Source organism: Dysidea avara, chromosome 3 (genome assembly GCF_963678975.1).
Source record: "Dysidea avara chromosome 3, odDysAvar1.4, whole genome shotgun sequence".
NCBI classification, from domain to species: Eukaryota; Metazoa; Porifera; class Demospongiae; order Dictyoceratida; family Dysideidae; genus Dysidea; species Dysidea avara.
In genome coordinates this window covers 48351543-48364285 of record NC_089274.1, presented here as the reverse complement: position 1 = coordinate 48364285, position 12743 = coordinate 48351543, and the positions used below count along the sequence as shown (strand labels likewise).

Here is a 12743-nt window from a genome sequence, read left to right as displayed (position 1 = left end):
CTACCCTGAACGTTCTATTAGAGTAACACATTCTTAAATAATACCAATGACAAAATGGGTTTTCCATACATATTTTTATAGTGCAGATTTCTACACTTTGGTGTAATTGAGCTAATTTTTAGTCAATTATCTGAACTTGAAATAATTGTAATTTGGTGTCCATCCATATAGGGGGGCTGGTACTCCTGTCAAGGGAGACAATGTATACAGTATTTTTTTTACACAGGTGACCGGTCTTACCTTACAAATATGACCCCCCAAATGTACGTGTGGAACCACAAGTCTGTGCTGATGTTTTGCTACAACAAATAAAAGTCAGTTATGTACAATCACACATCACACTTACCCGATAACTTCGTACAATTATTGGATGTGGTACAGGCAATAACCCGACTAGTGTTCCATTCTTCAAGTAATCCAGTATGGCCTGCTCTGAACTAACCTCACTAACAAGTGAAATGATATTATGAGCAATGTTAAGGGTTAATTGTATTACTTGTCTTTGCACATTTTATCAACTTGTGGTACCAGAATCTGTAGCAACTTCATCAACGTGTCCAGCGGTAGCTTGGACTTCCAATTGTTTAACTACAAATAGTATTGTAAAAACACATCTAGGTGAATGTTATATTAGAGTAAGCTAGCTTACCCATTCTGCAGTGGGTACAAACCCACCCTCAGTGGAATACTCCTGTAGTTTACTGGCGTTGTCTGCTAACTTTTCTCGTAATGGTAACAACTTGTCTTTTACACTACTGCGCTGGATCACATGACCATGGCCACCAACTGGCGACTGGGAAAATGGCATTGGTCGATAAGCCCGAGGTGCTGGAGTAGGCTTGGGACGGACTGCAGCTAGTTTAGGAAGTGGATTATTAGTTACATCAGGAGCTTCGGCAGTTGAGATAGATAGAGATTGCAGTTCTGGAATAGAATTTTCAGCTGCGGACCTGTCTTCCGGCTTTGGAATGGGAACCTCTTCACCAACTTCTGTTGTCTCATCTTGTTTGCTGTTAGGTTCATTGTGTTCATCAGTTGCAACGGCATCATCATTATCAGGGAGATTCCCAGATGATTCTGTCACCTCCAGGCTAATATTAGGGGTGGTGATCTCAGGCATACCAGGTCCCCCGTTATCAGTGATGTCAGGTAGTACAACTGTATCAGACTCCTTACCTGCTGGTAGAATCAAAATAGCAAAAAAAAACAAAAAAACATAAAATGACACACAGGAGCCTGCTCTACATAATCCAGACACTTAGTTAAGGTCTCAGTATCATACCACTAGTGTATATGGAGTGACCCAGTGTACGCACCATATTTGGGAGTGGATTAGTACAAGTATCATGCACAAAATTTACATTACAAAAAGGAGGAGGCATTCTAGCTACAAGCGTTGTGTCTAGTTGTAATAAAATAGTAAGGACATCACATTACAAGTCTTAAGGCTCATGGTTTAGTGCTGTAAGGACCTCAAATAGTGGAAGTGTATGTTCTATTAGAGTAGTTTAGAACAGTTGAACAGAGCTATCCAAAAAACACACTTATCAAAACTATTTTCATGATTGAACTGGACACCCCAGTATATCTGATACCTGTTGTATCTTCATGCACCTCTACTGCATGTTGCTGTGGTTGTTCCAGGCTGGCTGCTGATGATGTCACTGAAGTGTCATGGTGATGTTGATTTAGTGAATGTATTGGCATGGCAGCAGATGGGAGGGTGGGGGACTTGGGGATACGACATGTCTCTTCTGTCAAGCTTGCCAGCTATACCAGTGTTAGTAGTAAGATGTAGTGTAAAATTGGGGAATACCTGATAGAAAACTGCCTTTGATCTAATAATGGAGTACACCAAATTGGTATTCCCTACAGTAAAACATACACAATGTATTTTTCTTAAAATTCACAACACATACATTGTACATGGTATAGCTCAGTTAACCATGTTAACACACTAACGTACCATCGAATTGATACTGCACCAAATTATTGAAGGTCTCCAGCAGGTAGAAGACTAGGAAATGATTGTTGGGACGAGCACACAAGAACCATGGAGTGGAGAACGACTAGATGAAGATGAAAGCACTTGATAAGATGTACTTAGAACTGTTATAATAATGTACTGTGTAATAAGGTCACCTGTCTAACCAGCCAACTCGAAAGTGACCTGTCTAATGTAGCCACCTGATTAATAAGGTAACTGTGTATTAAACAAGATCACCAATCAAAACCGGTAAACTCTAAATGAATTGGTCATTAATGTATAAAGCGACCTAGCCACTTTATCAACAGAGCCACACTACAGGTGATCAACACAAGGAATGAGATGACCTGAGATGCCTGGTATACAGTGACATCACAAACTCATTTGATGTGCACAAAACTAGAACTCACCTCTAACAAATGGATCAGTCTTGTACAAGTTAACATACTTAGTGACTTCACATATGGTGAAACTGTTAAATATAACATGCTAAATTAAGTAAAACATGACACACACCCTCTCGTACCATTGGCTACAATTGTCAACAGACAATCATACAGTGGCTGTAACCGTGGCAACCCACTAATGATGATCCTGTGTAGAACCTGCACCAGATATTATATTCTAATAGTTTAACACACTTCAGTCTTACCAATAACAACAGGTCAGCATGGTTACCGTTGAATGACGGCAAGTCCAGTTGTAGCTTGTGGTTATATGGCTTGTTCAGACGAACACCTAACAACATGGGATATTGTTTTCATACCATATTTTATCAGCTGCAGTTTAAATAACAGCCAACCCCGGCACACCACAATCGTAAATTATACAAATGTCCACCTCTAATAAATTCTGCAGCTGTTATAATGAGGGGTAGGACAAAGGAGTTGAAGTTCCATCTTGAACTAGTACTGTTGATGGATCAAGTGAAGGAAGATCATTAGAAAAACAATGATTAGGCACAGAGTGCTTAGACGTTACTATAGCTGCAGTTATACAACAGAGCAACATACCAAAATTTCTTTCTCCACTCATCACTAGGAGTATGAAGACACCAACATGTAGTAACCCAACTTTATCTGATAATAAGAAAATGTGTGTATTTCAGTAACATCTAATTGAGGAGGCAAGATTTACCCTCAGAATCTGACCCCCTAACTTACTAGGAGCAGTCTTGGCACTCAACATCTCATACAGGGTAGGAACAATGATGTCAAACAGCAATGAGCTCTGTAGCATGTAGGCTAAGAATTTCTGTAATAAATTGAATATGTAATAAATAATTCATCTGGAATTACATGAACACAACACTACAAGTGACAGGATTGCTTGTGAGAGGTGGTAGATGAGCCTAAAATATGTCACGCATGCACGCACACACAGACGCACACACTAACAGGGCAGAGGAGGTCTGTCACACATTACAATTACGATGTGTGAACTATAGCTCCAGGTGTTAAGGCTATTAGCTACAAAGCAATATGTCGTGATGAGAAAGTTTCTAAGATCCCTTGGCACACTATAAGTACAAAATATTCGTCCTTTACAATATTTGGTATTGCTATATTGAATGTTCTTTTGAGATATATGATGATGGATGACCAATATCCAGTGACCACAGGATCTAGAAGTACCTTATTTAAGTCCACCATCTTCCACAGCAACACTAACACTTCTTGAGTGAAGCTGATCTTCTTGCTACTCATCGGTAAATATGACTATCAACATTATGATGATGTCATTAACCCACTATCACTAGCTCACATGTTTGATGGGGTTGCTTAGCAACACTGATATCCCCTTAGTGATAAACTGCAGATCCTACAAGATATAACATATGGTAACAGATGTTGACCTTCCCGTATACAACAATGAAATACCTAAACCTAACCCAACCTTTAGCAACCGTATCATAACTAATATACATGCAAATCCTTTAAAGGGACACCCATCAAATTGTTAGAAATAATAAGTGCTCAGTTGAGAATAATAATTTTTTCCATCAAAGATTCCAAAGTTAACATTTCAAATGACACCCAGTTAGCTCGGCATCCATAACAACCTACCTCCTTCTGGTGTAGCCTACTGATGTACAGTTTAAAGAGGTTCTCATTGGCTGTTTGTTGTCCAGCTAGTGACAATGAAGTATCTTCCTGGGTGGGTGGGGCTGCTGACAGTGCAGTGGGTGGAGCTATGGTAGGCATGGCTCCTGGTTGTGCAGGAGGTGGAGAATAATCCAACAAGATCATCAGAAGATGTGCAGACACTTCAACCAAACGCTCCCGATAGTCAAACACCAATGTGTGATAATACCTACATGTTATACATGAGAAATGCTCCACTATGGCCATACCCATTGGAAAAGCTACTGCTTTAGTTATCCTCCTGATAATGGATGGGTCGGTTTCAAAGATATCAAATTTCTATTGCTACATTTTCTAGTGATAAAGCTGAAGGAGATTAAAACTTGTTTCTTCTACAAAATTGGCTGAAAACAGATTCAAGCAACATCTTTTCAAACAGATATGGCTCGAGGGACATTACGGTATGCCACTGCTGGGATTGTATGCACACACTGTGTTCATTAGTGACACCAACATCGGTAGAACATGTCTGTTACCAACGGAGACCAGGTGATCCAGCCACTTGTTGCCTGACAATGAGCCTGAAGGTTAACAAGAAATATTTTACAGCAACACAAAAACCAGTAAAACATCAACAAATATTGTCGTTCACTAGAATGTAACAAGTGTACACATTAATGTACAACAACGACAACCTTTTATCAAGCAGAAAACAGTTTCCGATTCACCTGCATGGCATCATGGAGGAAATTTCTAGCAAATCAAGTATTGAGGAATGAAACGGGACATGAAACACTGAACCTAAACATTAACTTGAGAGCAGTAAATACCTCTCCTTTAACAATTATAAACTTTGGACCTCCTGACTGATTTCCAGGTCAGTTCATTACTAGAAGAATGTGAAGGCTAAGTGACTTGTTCTATTAGAGTAGTTTGGTTGGAATTCCTTTATGCTATTCCACAACACACAGCTACACACATCAGGTAACTCTTCAGTGATACTGACGTGGTGTCCACACTCACCTTGTGGTGTCCACACTCACCTTGTGGTGGACGATAGAGAGACTCAGAACAACACGTCACCAATAGTTGTAGTAGATCAGTTCTATTACTGTCCATCTGCCAATTACTGGGAGGAGCCACTGCACAGCCAACACCAGCCTCCCTATATGTGAGATTGTGGGTTTGTATTTGTAGTGTGTGTGTGTGGGGGGGGATGGACACTGAGAAATACAATTACTGCATAGATACTGCATAAATTAAACAAATATCGAATGATTGGCAGAAATAGAATTACTACATAAATTACACGAATATTATAACACTCTTAGTATAACAGAAGTGACAAATAATAGTATATTGTATGGTGCAGTGTGTGTCTATCTACAAACACTTAGTTACCATAGTAGCTCACCAGATATATTCACAGCTGTCCACTACACTGAGGTCCACTGGCTGCTCCTGTTATTGTTGTCATGACAATGACAAAGGTAAACACACCAGTAACATACCCGTCCGGCACTTTTCTTAGCAACCACAGTGAAGTCTGGGCAAAACAGAAGGTCCTACAGTAGATAAAATGTCTGCCATTTTGTCATCACATGTGGTGACCACTTACAGTGATAGCTGATAACAATGTCTGAGCTAACGTGAGAGATGGAACCTCTTCATTCTGTGGATGAAGTTAATAGTGTAATGTAACATGTACATACTGGCTGTTAATAAGGTCATTTATATATATGTTTGGGACCTACTTGACATGGTCACTATAGTGAGGTGGTCTTATTAATGAGGTCATGAAGTACACCTTAGCTATGCTTGGGACCTACTTGACATGGCCACTATAATGAGGTGGTCTTATTAATGAGGTCATGAAGTACACCTTAGCTATGTTTGGGACCTACTTGACATGGTCACTATAATGAGGTGGTCTTATTAATGAGGTCATGAAGTATACCTTAGCTATGTTTGGGACCTACTTGACATGGTCACTATAATGAGGTGGTCTTATTAATGAGGTCACGAAGTACACCTTAGCTATGTTTGGGACCTACTTGACATGGTCACTTTAATGAGGTGGTCTTATTAATGAGGTCATGAAGTACACCTTAGCTATGTTTGGGACCTACTTGACATGGTCACTTTAATGAGGTGGTCTTAATAATGAGGTAATGAAGTACACCTTAGCTATGTTTGGGACCTACTTGACATGGTCACTTTAATGAGGTGGTCTTATTAATGAGGTAATGAAGTACGCCTTGGCTATGTTTGAGACCTACTCGAGGTGATCAATATAATGAGATGGTCTTGTTAAAGAGGTGGTTGTTAAGTGAAATTTCATTGTATTATATAGCAATCAAACTCTAACCATATTTGGTCACACTGTACTATCATGTACCTCATAACTAATTGTTGACACACATTGTATTAACAAGTAACCACAACAATCATGGTAGTCACCATATATGTACACACACACACAGAAACACACCTCAGATACAGTGATCGGGGACCAAAACAAATCCCTCCACTCAGCATGTTCAAACAGAAATGGCAGAATCCTCGTCAGCAACCTCACACAGTTCAACACTACACATAATTCACTCATTATATACAGCAGCACACAAAGTCACACAACACATCAATGTCTGCTACACTCCATACAATTACATACAACACACACAACATCACGTATCAACAACTTATTTGCACAGCAAATTACAAACGCTTCATACGAAGGTTTAAGTGAGTGGACAATTTTTGTGTTCAGTGTAACCTTAAAGTTAAGTATGACCAACCTTATGGTGTATCAGTCCTACAAGTTTCACTGAAATATCTCTATATCAATTAGGGTGTGAACAAATGTCAAACATTCGTTAGAATGTTCAATAAGCTTAACATTCGAATGTAAACTTCAACAATCGAACATTCGTTATCTCTCCCACACTCAATTATTATCATTGAAGTAGGTTTTTACTTTATATGTTGTTTAACATTAATTTGCGGTAAAGGTTTCAGAAATGTACGCAAACCTATCTTTGGTACATGTTCATAATACAAAATTATTATTATTGTACTAATTGAGTGGGTGTAACAACATTCGAACATTCGTTAAGAAAATTAAAGAATGTTCGAATGTTTAAATTTAACATTCGTTCATGCCCTAATATCAATTGAGAAGCTACACTCCAAATTCAACTATGAGTAAATTTTGCATCTTGTTCCTAACTCCTAACACTTGTCAAACACAACCTAAAAACGACACTTCTGGAATTATAAACACTGAAACATTAAAATTGTATCTGTGGCACTTGATTTTGGCTACTATAATATTTTGCACTGCACAATTATTGTAAAGCATACATGAAGGTTTGGGCTTTTCTGATCACCCCAAACCAGCCTCACAATACCTTCATGGTGCCTTGACAGTATTGGTTAGGTATAACCAAGCCCCAAAGTGCCTTTAGTATGACATGAAACACTTCCAAAAAGTTGCTACAAATTTAAAAATAAAAATTAGTCAAATTTTCTACTGCCTGCCTGACTGACTGATGCCTTCAGACAAGCGTAACTCAATAACGGCTAAGGATACGGGCTTGATTTTGGCACTGTTTGACATCACTTCAGCCCGACAAGTGCCTTTCGGCATACCACAGTATGTACAATGCATACTTCACGGACATACCTGTGTCCTCCTTTGTGTCCCATTTATGTGAGGTGTTGATTCGCGGTAGTGCCATGTGATGACTTCCCTACATTTGACGGGAATCAATTGATGTGACTGGATTGATTGCAGAGATCCCTTTCCTAGTGTTCTTCGTTTATAATGCTGTGTAACACAGCTGAAAATGAATATGTCTTTCAAGTGACCTCAACGAGGTCATAGGTAAAGATTACACCATAGTGATGATGATATAATGGCCACTTCGCTAATTCAGTAATTGATAGTTGGGGCACATGTTCAGACAAAAACAATAAATGTGGTGCCACCCCTTCTGTTCTAATGTGGTATATGTGGGTTCACCAGTCATAATAATGTTACAAAATAGCAAACAAACAAGTATAGGAAAAATTAAGCATTTTAAGTTCGAGTAGGGCTCATAGAAAGTAATGAAACAAGGGGGGTTGTCTATCCTACAGATACACTAGTGGACATTCAATCCCTAATTCAGTATAGACAAATTAGGGATTGTATGTCCACTAGTATACAGGTGTAGGTGACCTTCCTTGTTTTGTTACTTTTTTTTACTATGATCCCTAATTGAACTTAAAATTCCTTGTCGTCTAGTTGTATTGAAATAACTAGATTTTGAGATATGACAATAAATGTGACCATCTCAGCAAAACCCGACTTGTTTGCACAACTTCTCTCAGCATTATCTGCAATGTCCAAAGAATGGATCACCAAAGTTTCAGCCTTCTGTGGTGCGTAATTATAGCACAAGACAGTAGGAGGAACAAGGTAATCAATTAGTACAGCAACTATACTGAAAATAAACTACAGACGCTTACATTCGCAGCCATAACTTCCGTTTGGATTAGTCTACAATGTTGCAATTTGGCTTACAATGTTCACTATGGATTAGCAAATCAACCAAAGTATAGTGTTAGCCCTGTAGTCACTTACACATATGAGTATGAAGGTGGTTTAGTTGAAGAATGACGACAATCTTTCTTACATTTAGCACATCATAAGCAAACACACATGATATGCATACCATTGGAGCTACAGAAATGAAACAAAGATTTTCAAACTCTCCATGAGCAGGCGAATACGATGGTGTATAGATTTAATCAATTTGAGTCTATCTCCTCCAAGTAATGGCCTGATAAAAACTTCGGTGGTATTTTTTCTTTGTAGCATGCGTAATTTTACATTTAAAAAAATAATCATTTTCTCAATACACATGCTTGTGTCGGGTTTTTGCTGAGACAGTCACAACTATATGAAGTGTCTGGAGTTAGGAACTGTCTGGAATTACTGTGGGCCACCACTAACACAAGGTATACTATACTAAAAAAATCATTTTAAAATGCACTTTGAGCTTAGAATAATAAAACAGCGCTTTGAAGCAAGAAGTATATTGTTAAAAGACAAAATCTTATAGAAATACTTCTAAAACCAGGCACCCAGTTTACATACATCTGCACAATTTCATCATGTACTGAAACTTGAATCATCACCCCACACAAGTGTTAGAATTCACACAAGCTAGCAAAATACAATTCAGACAATCCCTTCACACCTGACTAACAATTTCAAAATTGAAAACTAATACTAGGACCAGAAACCTTTACTACCAACACGTTACTGTATCAAATAAGAGCCACTGTAACCTTTGCACATAGGCAACAACTAATTTCACACAAGTTAGGGTCTACATGGCGGGACAACACTAAGCCGTGGCAAACACAAGCAGGTTGTGTCTAGCAACACACTAGCTAGCAAGCTCAAACATCACATTGTAACTTGACCTTACCAATAGTACGATCATTAACATCACTACAGCCAGTGGATGTGGCCTGTGACAACCTCTGTACTAGCTAATAGAGAAGAAGGGATGTATTAATGAAAAGCAAGTTGTCTGGCAGTACCTTGAAGCAGAGAGTGGTGAGGTTGCCTGACGCCTTATCCCTTAATGTCCGCACATCTTCAGGTAAAATAAGCTCAAATAAATCACTTGAAGATAGACCAGTTGCCGACCAGAAGCGTTCCCAATACGCGTCGTCTTGGCCCATTACCAGCTACAGGAGCGCAACAATTTAAAGACATTGTCGAAGCAAAGCGCTGTGCGCCTTCGAGACAACAGTTACCTGTTCTTTGTTGGCTAGATCTTGTACCGCCTCCTTAAACATCGCCTTGCTATCCACTCCACCCATGGCGAGGAGTTGACACCGCGTACCTTCCTTAACAATGTAAACCCACAATCGAATATTCGTGTACTTTGACCACGTGACAAGTCTCTCCAATCAAGAGAGAATGTTGACGCAACTTGCTCTACTAGTCAGTCTCTTAACCATCATCCTACGTGAGGCAATCTGTTTGAAGGTTGGAGTAGCTAAAGTTGATGGTAATGAAGCATCATACATGAGTGTACTTATCTACTATCACGTGTTGTAGCTACACTACCAGTGGGTGTTCCTCTGGCTGGATATGGTGAGAGGAGGGTACCTGACTGGCCACTAGCAAAAGAAACGAAATACACAACAGTTAGTGTAATTTGTGTACGAGTGTGTGATTGGTGGTGTGATCAGTGACAAGCTACTAAGTATGCATATGGAGTACTCCAGTCTTACATACATGGAATTCTGCTGTGCTTGACTGCTTTATTAGAGATGGCTGAATTAGAGTATCTCGATCTGAGCTATTCTCTTTCGTCTATACGCTATATTCCTTTAAATATAATTCAAGAGATTACATAATGAAAAATGCTCCTGAAATACCTGCTAGCAGTGATGATAAGCTGTGAATTACCTGTGGCTAAGTATGTTCTGGAATATGTTCGTATTATCCTTGATAATGTATGTACACATGTACGTATAACAGTTATGTACAAGGCTATGTACATTGTAATTACATTTCAGTGGATGTTGCCAAGCACAGGCCATCTCACACCAACCTGGGTGAAGGCACTAGTCATTGACACTGGAGATGAACAGATTTGCTTTGTGACTGTGGATGCCATTGGTATGTGTTAGCAGTGTTGTACTAGCATAAGAGTCTGATATAAGACTAGGCACATGGCTAATATACAATTTTTGGTGAATTATAAAAATTATAAATTAGGTGAATTTACACAGCCAAATATTTTCACTGTGTAGATCGCTGATAATTGTTTGTCACTGTCACAGGATCAGACGGAACATTAGCTGAACTAGCTTATGACATTGCTACTTCCAAAGGATTTAGAATTCCGTTTGATAATGTTGCAATGTTTGGTTCACACTCACATAGTGGACCTGGGGCTATCACTCCTGAGTTCCTCTGGGCAGTGGTCCCAGCCACGGACTTGCTAGTACCAGGTAAGCGTGTCCTAGCTGGTCTAGTAGAGAGGTGTTACAACGGGTTGTTGATAATCAGAACTGCAGGAAATGTTTGCCACATCAATAGCAAATGCCATGCTCCAAGCACAAGAAAATTTGCAGGATGGAACGATGGGCATAGGTACATATCATGACCTTATTTAGTTGACCACTGCACACATTGGTAGATATTGCACAGTTAAAAGGAGTCACTAGGAATAGGAGAGCTGGAGTTAGTCCTTATCTACATGAAGATGACATTGACCCCAACCTGGGAGTGATCAGTGTTAATGATGGTGATGGTAAACCACTAGCTACAGGTATAGCTACCATCTCAATTCTGTAATTTATATTTATGTATATTTCACTAATTTAGTGTGGAATTATGCAATTCATGGCACATGTTGGGGATCTAGTCAGTTGTTATCTAATGGGGACATTATGGGTGGTGTGAATGATGTACTGGAGACTATGAATAGTGGAGTAGCTATGTTTATTAATGCTGATGCTGGGGACATCTCTCCTGGTGAGTTAACAGTCATACATCATGAGCTATTAGTTACCTCACTAGGTGGTGATACATGCAGTGGCGAGCCTAACTTCCAGGGAGCTCCAGTCATAGCTAAAGCAGTAATGGACGCTAGGAACAATACTAAAATGTCTGACAACGTGGAGATCAGAGTAGCCACTCAAGTGGTCCCATTTGGAGAGACTAACCTTAACCTGACATTTGCTAGGGTGGAAAACTGTACTAGTGGAGGTCCCGTGGACATCTGCTCCATTTGTAAAGTGGTGGGTGAAGTATATATAGTTTACAGAGTACAATATTGCTATAGTTAAACTGTGATGTTAACCTTCACTTGAATGAAGCATGGGTGGAACAGAATCCCAAGTTTGGAGCATTTGCATTCAAGTGAGTTAGAATCAACGTTGGCTTATGTTCCATACTCCATTCCACAGTATCGATGGTACCAACACTGGAATGGTAACTATTCCAGGGGAGGCTCTGAGTGACCTGGGAACAGAGATCAGAAATGACTTGCTCAATATGAAATTTGACAATGTTCTACTAGGAGGGTATGGTATTGATTGCAAATGTCATTTTATTACTTAATAGATGCAACTGTGCCCAACCACTTTTGAATTTTTGCACTCACCCAAAACAGCTGGGCACAAGACTATCTTAACTGGTGTGTGTTCTATTAAGAGGATATTATACCTGTTATGTATGGAGGTCACATTATAAAAGTAATAACTGCCCACCTGCTTAGTAATGAAAGTATCGCCGGATGTGTTAATCTATTATTCACTATTATTCTACAGGTACAGTAATAACCATATGGGGTACTTTGCAACTGAAAGAGAATACGATGTTGGGGGATATGAGTCACTGTTGACCTTCTGGGGAGTGGACACTGCTGAAAGGATCAGGACTAATTGTACCCTTGTTGCTAAGAAGGTTGCCCCTTAAAAACTACCATTTCTGACATTAAATTAATAAATATTGTATATTTATTTCAAATAACATATCTTATTTATTTGTTTATATTATTGATAACTTATGTACAAGACTAGCTATGAGGGACAGAAGAGTTAAAACTCGAAGCCAATTCAATGGTAAACCTGTAGCTAGAACAAGTGACTACACT

The 12743-nt window shown here is 39.2% G+C and overlaps 2 protein-coding genes across 4 annotated transcripts; one reads left to right on the top strand and one right to left on the bottom strand.

The window, feature by feature from the left end:
• Window positions 1-12: 12 nt before the first annotated feature.
• Window positions 13-10035, bottom strand: LOC136251404 (protein HID1-like). Of its 2 annotated transcripts, none has more exons than XM_066043846.1 (25): window positions 9886-10035; window positions 9667-9816; window positions 9552-9615; window positions 6563-6660; window positions 5690-5743; window positions 5583-5636; window positions 5486-5532; window positions 5115-5236; window positions 4532-4652; window positions 4054-4300; window positions 3752-3808; window positions 3622-3705; window positions 3151-3241; window positions 3001-3066; window positions 2640-2725; window positions 2514-2592; window positions 2398-2459; window positions 1967-2069; window positions 1817-1869; window positions 1596-1770; window positions 650-1179; window positions 497-588; window positions 347-446; window positions 241-299; window positions 13-185 (listed from the first exon to the last, which is right to left on the bottom strand). In XM_066043846.1, the coding sequence occupies exons 1-25, from the start codon at window positions 9949-9951 to the stop codon at window positions 119-121; spliced, it is 2727 nt and encodes a 908-aa protein (XP_065899918.1). In that variant the 5' UTR covers window positions 9952-10035; the 3' UTR covers window positions 13-118. The 2 variants fall into 2 exon arrangements, with proteins under 2 accessions (XP_065899918.1, XP_065899919.1); XM_066043847.1 differs by having other exon boundaries at window positions 650-1176.
• LOC136251407 (neutral ceramidase B-like) lies at window positions 9989-12663 on the top strand. 2 transcript variants are annotated; one of them, XR_010699082.1, is made up of 11 exons: window positions 9989-10142; window positions 10193-10281; window positions 10657-10759; window positions 10924-11094; window positions 11153-11236; window positions 11283-11414; window positions 11471-11620; window positions 11666-11886; window positions 11931-12007; window positions 12055-12284; window positions 12418-12652. XR_010699082.1 is itself a non-coding variant. In XM_066043849.1 (11 exons), exons 1-11 carry the CDS (start codon window positions 10052-10054, stop codon window positions 12563-12565), a joined length of 1383 nt encoding a protein of 460 aa, XP_065899921.1. In that variant the 5' UTR covers window positions 9989-10051; the 3' UTR covers window positions 12566-12663. The 2 variants fall into 2 exon arrangements, 1 of the variants encoding a protein (XP_065899921.1); XM_066043849.1 differs by having other exon boundaries at window positions 12055-12171; window positions 12418-12663.
• The last annotated feature ends 80 nt before the right edge of the window (window positions 12664-12743 follow it).

What these genes read in the sequence shown, in the direction of transcription:
- LOC136251404 (XM_066043846.1), bottom strand. Translation starts at nt 9,951, where the DNA reads ATGGGTGGAGTGGATAGCAAGGCGATGTTTAAGGAGGCGGTACAAGAT. An exon ending in TAAGCAACCCCATCAAACAT is followed by an intron (nt 3,706 to 3,751) that starts GTGAGCTAGTGA and finishes TAATGTTGATAG; the next exon opens with TCATATTTACCGATGAGTAG. An exon ending in AGATGGTGGACTTAAATAAG is followed by an intron (nt 3,242 to 3,621) that starts GTACTTCTAGAT and finishes AATTTATTACAG; the next exon opens with AAATTCTTAGCCTACATGCT.
- LOC136251407 (XM_066043849.1), top strand. Translation starts at nt 10,052, where the DNA reads ATGTTGACGCAACTTGCTCTACTAGTCAGTCTCTTAACCATCATCCTA. An exon ending in AAGAAACGAAATACACAACA is followed by an intron (nt 10,282 to 10,656) that starts GTTAGTGTAATT and finishes ATTACATTTCAG; the next exon opens with TGGATGTTGCCAAGCACAGG. An exon ending in CACGGACTTGCTAGTACCAG is followed by an intron (nt 11,095 to 11,152) that starts GTAAGCGTGTCC and finishes GTTGATAATCAG; the next exon opens with AACTGCAGGAAATGTTTGCC.